At 38.3% G+C, this 14379-nt stretch overlaps 1 protein-coding gene across 1 annotated transcript; it reads right to left on the bottom strand.

The window, feature by feature from the left end:
- Window positions 1-1629: 1629 nt before the first annotated feature.
- Window positions 1630-2235, bottom strand: LOC149218308 (pentatricopeptide repeat-containing protein At2g03380, mitochondrial-like). The gene has a single exon (XM_089386525.1). It carries the CDS (start codon window positions 2233-2235, stop codon window positions 1630-1632), a length of 606 nt encoding a protein of 201 aa, XP_089242651.1.
- Between the last annotated feature and the right edge of the window lie 12144 nt (window positions 2236-14379).

Here is a 14379-nt window from a genome sequence, read left to right as displayed (position 1 = left end):
ATGGTGTCACTGCTACTGATAGAGAATGCTCTCTTCGAACAATACCTTCTGAACAAGTAAAAGCAGATGAACCTTAAACCTTTACGGGTAACAAGAATCCCAATGAAGTTTTTTGATCTCGTGAACAAGCATGTGCACTAGTGTGCCAAAATGTAGAGTGAATCTTTATGGTTTTGATATCATGAAAACTGAGGGATAACCATATACCAGATTTGCTGACATTTATAGCAAACAGGAAAACCAAAATAGTTCTCTATTGTATTAAGAAAAAGGATCACAATGGATATAAAAGTCTTTGGCCAATAGTTACACCATGTAGATAATATAATTCTCCATATCCGGAAATTCTCAATCTTATTTCATGCATATTAAAAAAAAACATGCTGACTACTACATGCATAACTACAAACTAACACGCAAACAATGCCAACCTAAGATAACGTAACAAATCCTAGTTCCTGTCAATTTTAAGTGAGAGTGGGCCAGGTTTATTATAAAGGTATTGTTGTGCACTTATGCCACTGGAAAGCACAAATTGCTCCCTGTACACTTTATCAATGAATGTAGTAGTTAATCAGTCCTAAATGTTGTTCATTTTATGATACATTTGGTTTGAACTCTTGACCTCAGGATTTCTCAGAAGCTATGCGACCTACGCACTAACCAACTGTGCCACCATTTTTTTTCTCTTATTTGCATAGTTAATTCCTCTATATTTTCATAGATCTCTTCACTTTGTGGGTGAAATCTATCTCCTGGGGCAAACATATGCAATTTATTCTTGATTTAAACCTAGCTTTGTCTTAGATCCTTCCTCACACCCCGGTCTTTCATCAATTTTCTTGCTTTTGCTACTTCATCCCACCTTGCAGTAGAAGAATATATGTTGGACATCAGGACATAATTTCCAGCATTTTTAGGTTCCAACTCAAAAAGGTTTTTAGCTACACATTCTCCTAACTCTACATTGTAATGGATTCTGCAAGCACCAAGCAAGGATCCCCAAATAGAGGAATTAGGCTAAAACATCATTTTGTTGATAAGGGCATGTGCCTCATCCAAATTCCTAGCCCGTCCAAGAAGGTCAACCATGCATGCATAGCGCTCCATGCTGGGTATTAATAAATATTATCCACTCATGGAATCAAAGTATTGTCGGCCCTCATCAACTAGGCCTACGTGGTTGCACGCAGACAAAACACCAATAAAGGTAACATGATATGGATAGATATCTTCCTTTTGCATTTGCTTAAAAAAATAAATTGGAGAGCATCCTTACCATGACCATGAAGCGCATAGCCTGCAATCCTTCCATTCCATGTAATCACGTCTGATTTTAACCTCGCTAATTGCATTTGGGTAACTAGTTTTAAGGCATCATCACCATGCCTATTGTGGGCATAGCCTGTAATCCGCGCATTCCATGTGATTACATCTGGATGTATGCCTACCACTTACATTTGACTAAAGAATCTCAAAGCCTCATCATAATAACCACTCTGGGCATATCGGGATATCTGTGTTCCTTGCAACAATATCGGGTTTCACACCTGCAACTTGCATTAAATCAAATAGTTTCTTAGCATCATCACACTGTCCATTCTGAAAAAACCCATCTATCATTGTAGTCTATGAGATAACATTTTGTTTGATCCCTTCTGATTCCATTTTAAGAAGGAACTCCAAGGCCTCATCATTTTTTCCATTCTCGACAAAGCTTGCAATTATTGTGTTCCATGTTGTCACATTTGGCCTCCATCCAACAAGCTGCATCTCGTGGAACAATCCCATGGCCCCTTCTCCATAGCCATTTTGGGCATACCCTGCAATCATGGCATTCCACAAGATCAAATCTCTTTGAGACATTTCTTGGCCTGTTCTACGCATCCTTTCCCAGCACATGGGGATAGTGGAAAATGTGAAATGGTTTGGATTCACACTTGCCATCAACATCTCAAAAAAGAGACTCATGGCCTCTTCCTTTAGGCCATTCTCAACATAGTTGGAAAGCATAGCAGTCCATGAGACAATATTCCTATCAGGCATTCCATCAAACACTTTACAAGCATCTTTTATACTCTCACATTTGGCATGCAAAGTAACAAGGGCATTCCCCATCGAGACATTTAAGCCAAATCCTATCTTGATAATGAGGGCAAAGATCTGTTTCCCAGACTGTAAATCTCTGATGTCCGTGCATGCCTTGAGAACACTTGAGAAGATAAGCTGGTCCATCTTAATCCCTTCTCTCTACATTTGCCCAAATAGTTTCAACGCCTCTTCTCCAACCCCATCCTGGGCATATGCCATAATCAATATGGTCCATGACACTATGTTTCATTCTAGCATTTCATCAAACACTCGGCATGCATTCTCCAGAAGACCGCATTTAGTATACATGTTCACAAGGTTGTTCAGCATAACAACTTCTGGATTAATGACAGATTTTAGGTTGTGGGCATGGACCTGCTTACCCCATAAAGGGTATCTCATGCTTATGCATTCAAGCAGAATAGAAACATAGGAATCCAAATCCATGGCTCGTTGATATTTGCAATTAACATTCTCAAATCCTCTAGCTTCCCGTTCGGGTACATGTCTAAGGATTTCTTTGAAACGAACTCCCATTGCCGAATTGCTCAAACTTATGTGATTACCTGTAAACCCAAGTGAATTTGTACGACATGGGATTCAGATGCTAACATATCTGAAAATGCATCTGTCTGCTTTGGGTTCTATGAATCCGAGAGCACTGTTAAGCTCATTACCAATATCAAATCGCAGTGCAAAGAAACCCATTTAAATTGTTTTATAGTCTCAGGGGATAATACACACAGACTTGCTGTCAGACCTTTTTGTCTGCAATTTATCATTCATTGACCCACCATTATGTTACTTTCCTTTCCAGTTTGTAGAGAAAGGGGAGATAAACATTTATTTAGATATTTACTTGCCCAATCTGTAGTAGCTTCTGGATTTTTCGTGTACATGAGTGGGGCGTTTTTGGTATGAGGTAAACAATAACTTTTAGAGTGGTGGTAGTTTAAATATAAAATATATTTATATAAAAGTTTGTTTATATAGGGTTACTTTTTTTCGTTTTTTCAATGATTTAAAAAAAATAAAAAATAGGAAGAGAAATTAAATTAATTGGATGCATATGGTAAAATACATTACCAAGTTTAGGTTTACGTTTAAATTAATTAATTAATTAATTATATATATATATATATCTTTTTACAACTTGACAAGTGGATGTGGAGAATATACTTGTATGAAAAGGTGAAGGCCATAGTGGATTGGCCAGTACCAAAAAATTGCCATGAAGTATGTAGTTTTATGGGGCTCGTTGGGTATTATCGCAGGTTTGTGGAAGGGTTTTCAAGGATTGCAAAACCCATCACCACATTACAGTGAAAGGGGGTTAGGTATGAATGGACAAATGAATGTGACACTGCATTCACAGAGCTGAAGAGGTTACTCACTAGTGCACCAATCCTTCAAGTACCAGACATGAGAAAAGACTTCAGTGTCTGCACCAATGCTTCAGCGCAAGGATTGGGTGCAGTATTGATGCAAGAAGGTGGAGTAATAGCTTACACTTCTAGAAAATTGAACAAGCATGAATAGTTATATGTTAGGCAAGACTTAGAATTGGCACTAGTGATGTTAGTGTTGAAGCTATGGAGACACTACCTCATTGGGAGAAGATTTGAGTTAAGAATGGATCATCAAAGCCTAAAGCATCCCTTCACTCAAAGGGATTTGAATGCCAAAAAGAGGCGATTGAGTGAATTCATGAGTGAGTATGATTTTGAAATCTCATACATCAAGGCAAAGGAGAACGTTGTGGTGGATGCACTAAGCAGGAGGCCATGAACTTTCTCCCTAGTAGCCTTAACGGTAAATTTAAGGGAGTGGATGTTGGAGAAACGCTTTGAAGATAGTTGGTATCTAAAAGTCATCTCAGCTGTCCAGAATGGGAAATAGATAGAAGCAAAGTTTGAGGGATATGTCCTTGAACTAGATGGGCTATTGACATTCCAAGGGAGAATGTACATACCTAAGGAAGGGGGTATAAGAGAAACCATCCTCAGAGAGTCTCATAGAGCAGTCTATTGTGCACATCCTAGGGTAAAGAAGATGTACGCAGACACAAGGAAACTCTTCTTTTCGGCAGGCATGAAGCATGACATAGTCCAGCTTGTCACCAAATGTCTTGAACGTCAGCGAGTGAAGGTTGATCATCACCATCCAGCAGGACTCCTACAACCTCATGACATCCCTACATCTAAATGGGAAGTAATTTCCATGGATTTTGTGGTGGGTTTGCCACTCACTTCCCAGAGGCACAATGCTATATTGGTTAGAGTTGATAAATTGACCAAAAGTGGCCATTTCATCCCAGTAAGGGACACTTACGATGTTACGGATGTGGCATGAGTGTTTGTCAATGAAGTTATTCAACTACACGAATTTCCCACAAAGATCATTTATGATAGAGAATCTCGATTTACATCTAGGATTTGGACAAGTTTGTAGTCAGAACTAGGGACTTAGTTGAACCTGAGCACTACATATCATCCAGAAATATATGTGCAGACTAAAAGAGTAAATCAAGTTTTGGCGGACATGCATAGGATGTACGTCATGGATAATCAGACTCCGTGGGAAAGGTGCTTAAGATTGTTAGATTTTTCCTATAATAACAATTATCATAGTTCAATAGGGATGCCTCCTTCTCAAGCTATATATGGAAGGCCTTCCAGGACGCCGATGATTTGGGAAAAGTTGGAGGATTGAGTGATAGCTGGCCCGAAATTAGTTTAAGAAATGGAGGAACAGGTAAAGCAGGTTCAGCAAAGGTTAAAGGAAGCACAGGATAGATGGAATACTTATGTTGTTCCACATAGGATTGATCACAGCTATGAAGTAGGGGACCAAGTTTTTATGCATATCCAGCCCAACAAAAGCACCATCTAGTTTAGGAAGGGGATGAAATTGTCTCCTCAATTCGTAAGACCTTTTAGGATCAAAGAGAAGATTGGACCAGTTGCCTATTTTCTTGTAATACCACCCCATTTGCATAAAACTCATGATGTTTTTCATGTATCTATTTTACAACATTATGTTTCTGATGAATCTCACAAATTGGATTGGTGGGACTTGCAGGTTTCGGGCATGGGAACCATAATTGTAGAACCATTATGCATACTGGACCATAGGGTTCGACAACTCAGACGTCACATGGTGGACCAAGTTAAGGTATAGTGCGACAAGTATAGCCTAGCATCTGCTACCTGAGAGGATGCAGAAAATATGTGTCGTGACTACTCCTCACGTTTTGAGCATCTATGATGCCCATTTTGACTAGACAGCTACATATGTTAAGGTTTTATTTTGCAGTTCCATGTTATTTATTTATGAACATTATGTAATATTGATGCATTTGGTTTGACACATAAACTAATTATATGAATCAATTGATAGATTTGATATTGATGATAGAAATGGTTGATGTATGGCCTACATGTATGACTCACTTAGTAATGGATTATCTAGTGTGTAACTTATTAGAATTATTTTGGTTCATATATAGCTCAAGTGGATATGATTTATTTAAACGAATTACTTAGTGAATTTATGATTTACTTCCAGTGAGAATTCCCAGATTGAAACATGGATACTAGACTTAATAATGTGATGATTATATGTCTTGTTGCTATATAAATGCATGAATGAGAGCTAACCCACAGGGGGAAAAGAACTATATGATAGCTGAGATCTACTGCTCCATTGAGGGAAGGACGAGACATCTCATGAGGAAGGTATAATGTAAATTATTCTACTACATTTGGTATCTACTTGATATGCACTCTTATGACATGAGTAAAATGCAAATGATAGGTGGTAAGACGACCTGACTAGATTATTCGGTGACAAGTCCAACCAGCTCTGTAGTGTGGTCCGTATTATGGTGTCGACCCTAGTTCTAAAGGAGGGGTGGAGGCATTTCCGACAATGTATCCTCTTAAACCTGGAATCGTGGGAGGGAAGTGGTGGAAATGCTCCCCTAGATGTGTGATGACGATTGCCAGCTACTTGCTGGGGAAGTTAGGTCGACATAGTCGACGCTTCCACCATGTCAGTTTTATCAGTGGTTAGTATTTGTTGCCATTGATAAAGTAGTAGAGGAAGGATAGGGTGGGAACGGAAGTAGGTTAGGATGGATAGGGGGATATAAATCATTTGGAGACTCTTGATGGGAAGTAATGTCATTGTCTAACTTATCAAATTTTATTGCTATAACTCTCTCTAATTTGCTATGCTTTCAAACTCCTTGTATCTTTTAATTCTAACTTCAAGATGAATTTTTATGAAGGAGGGGTGTATGTAATGCCCCACTTAAATCTTATCCTACAAATTTTATTAATGTTTACATTATCTGAAAATATTGAGAAATATTGGTCTAATATAAAATTCATGATTTCTATTATTCAAATTCCCTACTTACCTTCTCAAATTGAATCTTAGGTAGGATATGGTGCCCTTCCATTATTTCAAATAATATATAAATTCATCTCACATTCCCCAATGTACTTTCAAATTTACTTCGGAGAAGACATAGTCCTCTCCATTTAACTATATATATATATATATATATATATATATATATATATATATATTCATCTCACATTACCAAATGTAATTTCAGATTTACTTGGGAGAAGACATGGTCCTCTCCCATTAATTTCCCAATTTTATATTCATGTCACATTTCGAAATGTACTCCCAGCTTTACTTGGGAGAAGAGAAGTCAACTCTAAGGATGGATGAGAAGTTAATGACATTAATGAGAGGTGGTTGAGATGGAGAAGAGAGGGAGGGTATAAAAGGGAAGGGGGAAGGGAGAAAAGGGGATGTTGGATCTTACTTATGATTTTGGGGTTGGTTGTGATTTTAGGATTTGCTGTGTTTTTGGAGACCTTGGGATCCTATGGAGGTTTCTTGGGTTGTTGAGAGGAGTGAAATATTGTTCATCTTGGTCTGGATCATTCATCTTGGAAACACACACTACAACTAGTTGGACTTGAGCTCGCAGGGCTAGGGAACTTGTGGAGGTTTCCTGGGCTAGGGATTATTTCTTAGTTGGATGGGAGGTAAATCCAGTTCGGTTCGTCAAGAGGAGCGTTTAGCAGGAGCAGTAGGTCAAAGGCATCTCCACCAGCCACTGATACAGGTATTTCTCCATAGATTACTCATGTAAATTTTATTAGAATGAAATATTCACCATAAGTTATAAGGATTAGAATGTAAATGGTAAAATTTTATTTGTTTAAAAGTCTTGTAAGTAAGTAAACTATTGCCTTTTATTGCATTTAAATTCATCAGAAATAGATCTGTTAGTAGACCCCAGGATAGGGCTCTTACATAATTCCTTAGCAAGGCGATCGGTTGGCTTTTGAGAATCATTGGGGATGAGTACTGTGTAGACATGATAAGTGACTCTATTCCATAAATTTTCCATTGTCAGCTCCAAGGCAGTAACTTTGTCCCTTCTTTCATTTAGCTCCTATATTATCATTTCTTTCTCCTTTTCACTCAGGATCAACTCAAGGGCTTGAATATGCTCACCCCCAAGCATCTTTAGTTGTCGTCTCAACTCTATATTCTCCTTTTGGGTGTCCTGTAGGACATCGTCCACTACTGCATCATATTCAGGATCCATTACCATATTCATGATCAGTTCTTTGTAGAATTCTTTCTGTTGAAAAATAACATGAGACGTAACTTTCTCAGTCTTTACCTTCTTTGCGATTTTATCGATATAAACCTAAGCCCGATCAATGGTCATCTGGTGCTTGTTGATGTCATTGTATAAAATTTCTCCCACCTGCCTTTGTAGGTTGACTTTTTCTGCTAGAGGGACACTAGTAAAATCCAGAGACACATCCAAATCCTTGAACTCGGAACCAGAAAGAAATGTTTGGATGGATGGGTCCTTCAATCTGATTTTCATCTCGTCCCTGTCTAACTCTATTACAGTTAATACCCAAGCGTGCTGAGGGGTGATTTTTTAGGCCATTTCTTGGTGTAACTTCTATTTTTCTCTCATGTTCCTTACGTGGATGAACCTAACTTGTCACCAACCTATGCTTGTAGCATAAAGGCTTTCCTAAAACTCTCAAATGGCTACCTCAGTCGAGGATGTCGATGAGGCCACTGGCGGTATTTCCTAGTTAACCTGAAAACCTGGATTATCAGACGCTTGTGCTTGAAGTTGGATGCCTTGTTCTTCCTCCTCCTATTCTTGTTACTATTCAAGCCCTTGACTTCTAGCCCTTTTATTAACCATTGCTTCTTCCATGTCAACTATCCCTGAAGTGTCAAGAACCCTCTTTTGTGTTTTGTCTATGCTAATTGGGGGCTCCGTCTCCATGTCTATATTAAGAGGCCAAGAATCAGAATTAGCTTTCCATTTAACCTCGCGCTTAGGATCATGCACATAAGTTGACACTTTAATCATTTCCCTTCTCTGAGCAAGGAGGCCTCAAGGATCATAATGCCAAATTGTTCCTTTCTCAAACTCTAGGGCTTTGATGAGGGCCTCAACTATCTTGAAGTCTTTCCTAGTATTTATCACAAAAGGACCTATCGACTGTCGTGTTTTAAAGATGTAACCTTTCTTGGCTGGTACAAAGTGAAGCAGGTCAACAATGAGGATTTTCTTGATGAACTAAGGGCGAATATCCTCATTGGTAGAAACACTGGCAAATTATAAGGAGTGAGTTCACACCCATAAACATGAATTTCTATATGGTCCTCATAGAGGTACCAGTCTCCAATGGCAGCTTGCTCGTGGAGTTGGAGGAGTTTCTTTTGCTAAGGGAATATTCTAGGAGGTGGGAGTCCATGAGTGATTCAGTAAGAAATAGCCATGAAGGATGAGATGAATTGACAGTATTCACCTAAATTGGGCCTCTTCCTCACTAAGATATTCCAGTCAAAGACTAAATTTCTCTCTTTATTTTGGGACAAACATATCCAGGTGGAGACATTTGAATTCCTCAATATGGGCATAGAGGAACAAGTAAAAGACTAGTGAGTAGTAGTAGAAGCAGTAGGAGACTCTGAAATAACTAAATTGTAAATGAATGGAGGTTGAGAGTTATTTTGGGATGTTCAATTAGCATCGAGGCTGCTTCATCCTATGCAAACACCGTAGGGCCACCCTAGTTAATTTCAGGGTCGTTTATCCACCCAACAGACAAGTGATAGTGGTTGAGACTGACTGAACAAAGGTATTAAAGAGAGTTAATGGGAATCGAATGTCTGAGGGTAGGGTTTTGATCTCTGGAGCAAGAATTTTCTCTAGGAATACTTGATGTTCTCTCGTTAGAAGTGTTGTGAAACAAACAAATAGGATTTCACCATTGAATGTTCACATGGTGGGAGATGCGGGGAAATTGAGAGTTATATGAATTAAAAGGGTGTTAATCTCAAGGATTACCACCTTGAAGTAGAAACAAAGTAGTTTTTCTCATTTTGATAAGAGTTTGGGAGCCAAATTCTAAATTCAAGGAGGTCATGGACTGGAGGGGTAATTTCATAGTACAACCAAAAATCCATGACCCTAAATGGGTCCTCATTCCTCACATGATCTACAAATATTACATAACAAAGGTTTACGATGGGAAAGGGGTGGACAGGGCGAAAAATTTGGGCTTCATTGTGTATTAAAGGCCCAAAACGATGCTTTTTACCTCATGGGTGTTGGGGGTTGTAGGCGTCTCGTGCTTCATCCATTTGAATAAAACAAAAGCAAGCAAACAATGAGTTTGGGGCATCAAGTTACCTAGAGTCCACAGGGGGGATGAAAACAACTCAGGAGGGTGTCCATGAGCTTTGGGAGAGTGTACAGAGGAATCTTGCACTATTGTCTAGGTGACAGGCTCTTTAATTAGGTTGAAAGATTAATGTCGAGTGACAGCTTTAGGGATTTAGGTATTTTATGAAAAGGACAGGGACATATTCCCAGGTGGTAGAATATGGAGGCAGGAGAGGGAGACACATGACAATTGTGGATTATCACAGAAGGACAGGAGATGAGGGTATGCAAATAGGCGGGTGATTTCTTATTTCACCTTTCACTTACCCTTTACAACTATACCTTATACTTGAGCACTGTAGAGAGAATAGGATGTGACCACCTATCGGGTGGTTCCTACCTGTTATAATGGAGTGTACCATGGATCACAAGTAGTATTTTTTGGGCGTTGGAATGAATTAGGACCATTCAGTGAGCACTGACCAATCAATACCCGGGGCTTACACCTGTGTTATCCCTTTTATATGTGCACTACTGGAGTTGCGATTAGGTGTCAACAGATTCAGATCTCAGTGGACCCGAACCCTCTATTGCATTGTTTATAAGCAACAATCAATTTTGAACCATTAGTCTGAACTGTTGATAATCACTTGAAGTTTCTCCTCTTACCTCTTCCCACATAGGCACAGTATACTTAACCGTTGTGGGTTAAGGTGCTCGATACAAATATATCTTGCCAGCTTTAAAGAACAACATCTCATCTCTTATCTTCAGCAAAGGCCTTAGTGCAAGATGGAGATAACATTGGCTCCACCTAGGGATGAGGCATTGATTCCAATGCATGGAGAACCTGTAGTCTGGTAACTTATTTCTTGGGCATGGAGTGTCATTCAACAAACATTTTCCTTTTTTAAACGAACATTTGAAAAGAAAACTAGAAACCTCAGAAGATATTTACAATGTACAAATGGGTATTTACAATGTCTGAGGGAGAATTACCGTTAATTCTGGAAATAAAGTTTGATGAACAGACCATTAACTCATAGTTCTGATGACACTCCTTCCAAATTATCGAGTAGGTATGCATTATTTCCTTTCTCTTCAAATATTTTGAAGGGACCAAACCATAGTGGATCAAATTTCTCATGTTTTCTTTTGTCTTCCCTTCTGACATCCCATCGTAGGACCAAATCAATGGGCTATAAAGGTTGATCTTTAGCCTTCTTTTTGAACAAAGATTTCATTTTCTGCTAATAATTTTCCAATTTTTTCCCTACTTGTTCCCTGTTCTCATGAAGTTGAAATAGCTGGTTTATCCTTTGGGTCATGGTGTTTGGTTCCTCTTCTACTTCTAGTAACAACTTTGCCACTGGCATTGCCAATTGGATTGGGAAGATTGTTGCCTTACCATATACCAGCTCGAAGGGCAACTTTCCAGTGGATCTTTTAGGAGTTACTCGGTTAGCCCAGAGAGAAAACTTCAACTGAGTCTCCCAGTTTCTCTAATTCTCTATGATGGTTTTCTTCAATACTCTCACCATTGTTTTATTTGAGGATTTGGCTAAACCATTCCCATGAGGATAGTAGGTAGTGGAGTGTCTGATTATGATATTAAACCTTTGATAGAAACTGATAAATTTAGTGGAATTAAAAACTACATCATTGTGTTTAATGATCTTGGTATGGAAACCAAAACATGATAAGATGTTTAACTCCATAAACATGATCACCATGGCCTCTACCCACTTCGTGAAATAATACATGGCAGTTAATATCCATTTATGTTGGCCCCTAGAAGGTTCTTCCATGTGTATTGGGATGAAGGGAAGAGGGGCCATTTTTTGCTTTTCAGTGAAGACTAAGCACTTTTGACATGCCCGGACCTATGAATGAACTTATCCAAAAAGAATGGGCCGGTAGAATCTAGCTTTGAGTATTTTGTGAGAAGTGGTCTTCCAACTGTAATGATCTCCACAAACCCCCTCCATGGAATTCTTCATTCACCTTGTGTGTTTCTCCTTCCACCAAGCACAACAACAAGTTCCCCACAAGGTCCTTCCAGTAGAATTGGTGATTAGATATGATAAATTTTTGAGTTTGAAGCCTCAATGTTCAATACTTAGACATTTCCATTCCTAGTGGGCACCTCAGGAATAAGATATAATGAATGATATTTTTATACCAAGATGACATTTCATATTTGGTATAGATTCTTTGTTCTGAGGTTTTGACATCATTTTGTTGGACTTCCTCTTCATCTTCATCAGTTATCAGATTTATCTGCAAAGCTTGGTAGTTGGACTCTAATAGGATCTTGGCCAGTCCCTAGCCTTTTATGAGCTTAGTGGGTTTTATTTCCAATTCATATTCCTGAATCTTAGCGATCAACCTTCCCCTTTTCCCCTCATTGTCTACTTGCACTAGGATATATTTGACTACTATTGTTGGAACATATGCTGTAATATTTGACTATAATACATATACTTTGAATGCCTTCAAAGCTTTGACTAGTGCATAGGCCTATTTTTCCAAGATGATGTATTTCAATTCGACATCCCTTAGAACTTGGATGAAGAAGGCAATGTGATGTTCATAACCATCCTTATTTTTTTGTAACATAACTATATCAATATTATGAGAAGAAGTGAAAGAAAATATGTACAAAGGTGTTGAGTAGTCAAGGCTGACTAGTAATCATGCTTCTATAAAAGCTACTTTGATCGTAGAAAAATATTCCCTAGAGACAACACTACATTTGACTTCATTTTAGTTTTTTAGCATATCTGTAATACCCTTCACTATTTATGCATAATTGGGTATGAACCTTCTCAAAAATTTGATTCTTCCCAGAAAAACTTGGATCTCTTTCTTGTTTTGGGGAAGGGGAACATTACCGATGACATCTACTCATTTAGGGTTGATTTTCACTCCTCCGTGTGGCACTATGTGTCCTAACAGTGTTCTGTCACTTATGACAAATTGAGATTTTTTTGGATTTAGAGATAACCCATATCTCCTGCATTTTTCAAAGGTTATTTTCAAGTGCATGACATGTTATTTGTCAATCTTGGAAAAGAGAGTGATATCATCTAAATATACCACTACAAACTTGTATTTTTCTCCCACAAATTCTATATCCATAGCTCTTTGAAACATGACTCCTACGTTTATCAGACCAAAAGTCATATGAGCATACATGAAAGTTCCCAAAGGGTTAGTGGACGTCATTTTATTTTGGTCATCCAGGTGAACTGCCACTTGATTGTAACCTAAGAAGCCATCCATGATGGACATTGTAGCTGATCCAACCACTTTTTGTAGTATTTTGTCCATCTTGGGAAGTGGGTACTTATCTTTCAACGATGCCATGTGAAGGTTCTAAAAGTCTACACATAACATTAATTCCTCATTCTTTTTCTGGACTGGGACTAATTTTGCTACCCACTCCAAATACCTTAGAGGCACTATGATTTTAGCTTGTAGAAACTTCCTTAGTTCCTTTTCAATAGAGGGGACTAATAGAGGATTAATCTTCTTGAGCTTCTGTTTACACAATTTCATCCCATTTTTTAAAGGAATCTTATGTTACATAATGTTAGTGTCAAATGCATTCAAATCATCACAAGATCAAGAAAAAAAATCTTTATAGACTTTGAAAAGATTTAAATACCTTATTTTATAGCGAGGGGATTCCTTTTGATAATATAACCATCATGGGTTCATCCTCTGAGACAATATTGCAGTCTCCTACATGCTCGTCCACTCCTGGAGTTGTTGGTTTGGAGGCTAGATCATTCTTGTTAAACAATATTTCATGAGGAACTAGCCCTCGAGGAATGGTATTCCCCTTCATTTATAAGACTCTATGTATAAAAATTGTGTCTTCCCACGAGGTTGGTCCTTGGTCTGCCACTTTTTCCTCTTCTTGGTCAATAGTTGAGCTAGAAAATTCCCCAACTACTTCTATAAATCATTTGATCTACTCATTGTCCTCAAACACCTACCAGTGCTTAACATTATGAGGTATAGAGTGCTTGTTCCTGACCTCCACCTCATACCTGAGAAGAGGGTTTTGAGGAGGTTTGAAGTTTCTTGCTACTATAGCAAGGGAATCAGCCATTTTGTTTCCTTCCATGAGTAGAAATTCAACATTAAAATCCAAAAACAATTTTTTTTTTAAGTCCCGTACCTCATTCCTGTAAGTCCTCAATCTGGGGTTCTTAGCCTGGCACTAATTTCTGATCTGTTTCACAACCAACTTAGAATATCCATATACGGTTAAGCATTCAATATTCATATTCCATGTTGTTTGCAATCCAAGGAGCAATGCTTCATATTTACCCACATTGTTTTTTGCTTCAAATTCCAGTTTAAATGAAAGTGGGATCAGGCTACCCTCAAAGGATACCAGCAATACCCCTACTCCATTTCATTATTTGGAATTGGCCCCATCAAAGTATAACTTCCATACTTTTCCTTTGTATTTGTGTTGATCATTTAACTAGATGCTAGATGTGCTTGTGTTTCTTCTGAAATGATCTCATCTTCTT

This window comes from Pinus tabuliformis, chromosome Q, assembly GCF_031772625.1.
Source record: "Pinus tabuliformis cultivar Carrire ecotype Pingquan chromosome Q, CPIR1, whole genome shotgun sequence".
In the NCBI taxonomy this organism is placed as follows: domain Eukaryota; kingdom Viridiplantae; phylum Streptophyta; class Pinopsida; order Pinales; family Pinaceae; genus Pinus; species Pinus tabuliformis.
This window is presented reverse-complemented; position numbering and strand designations above follow the sequence as displayed.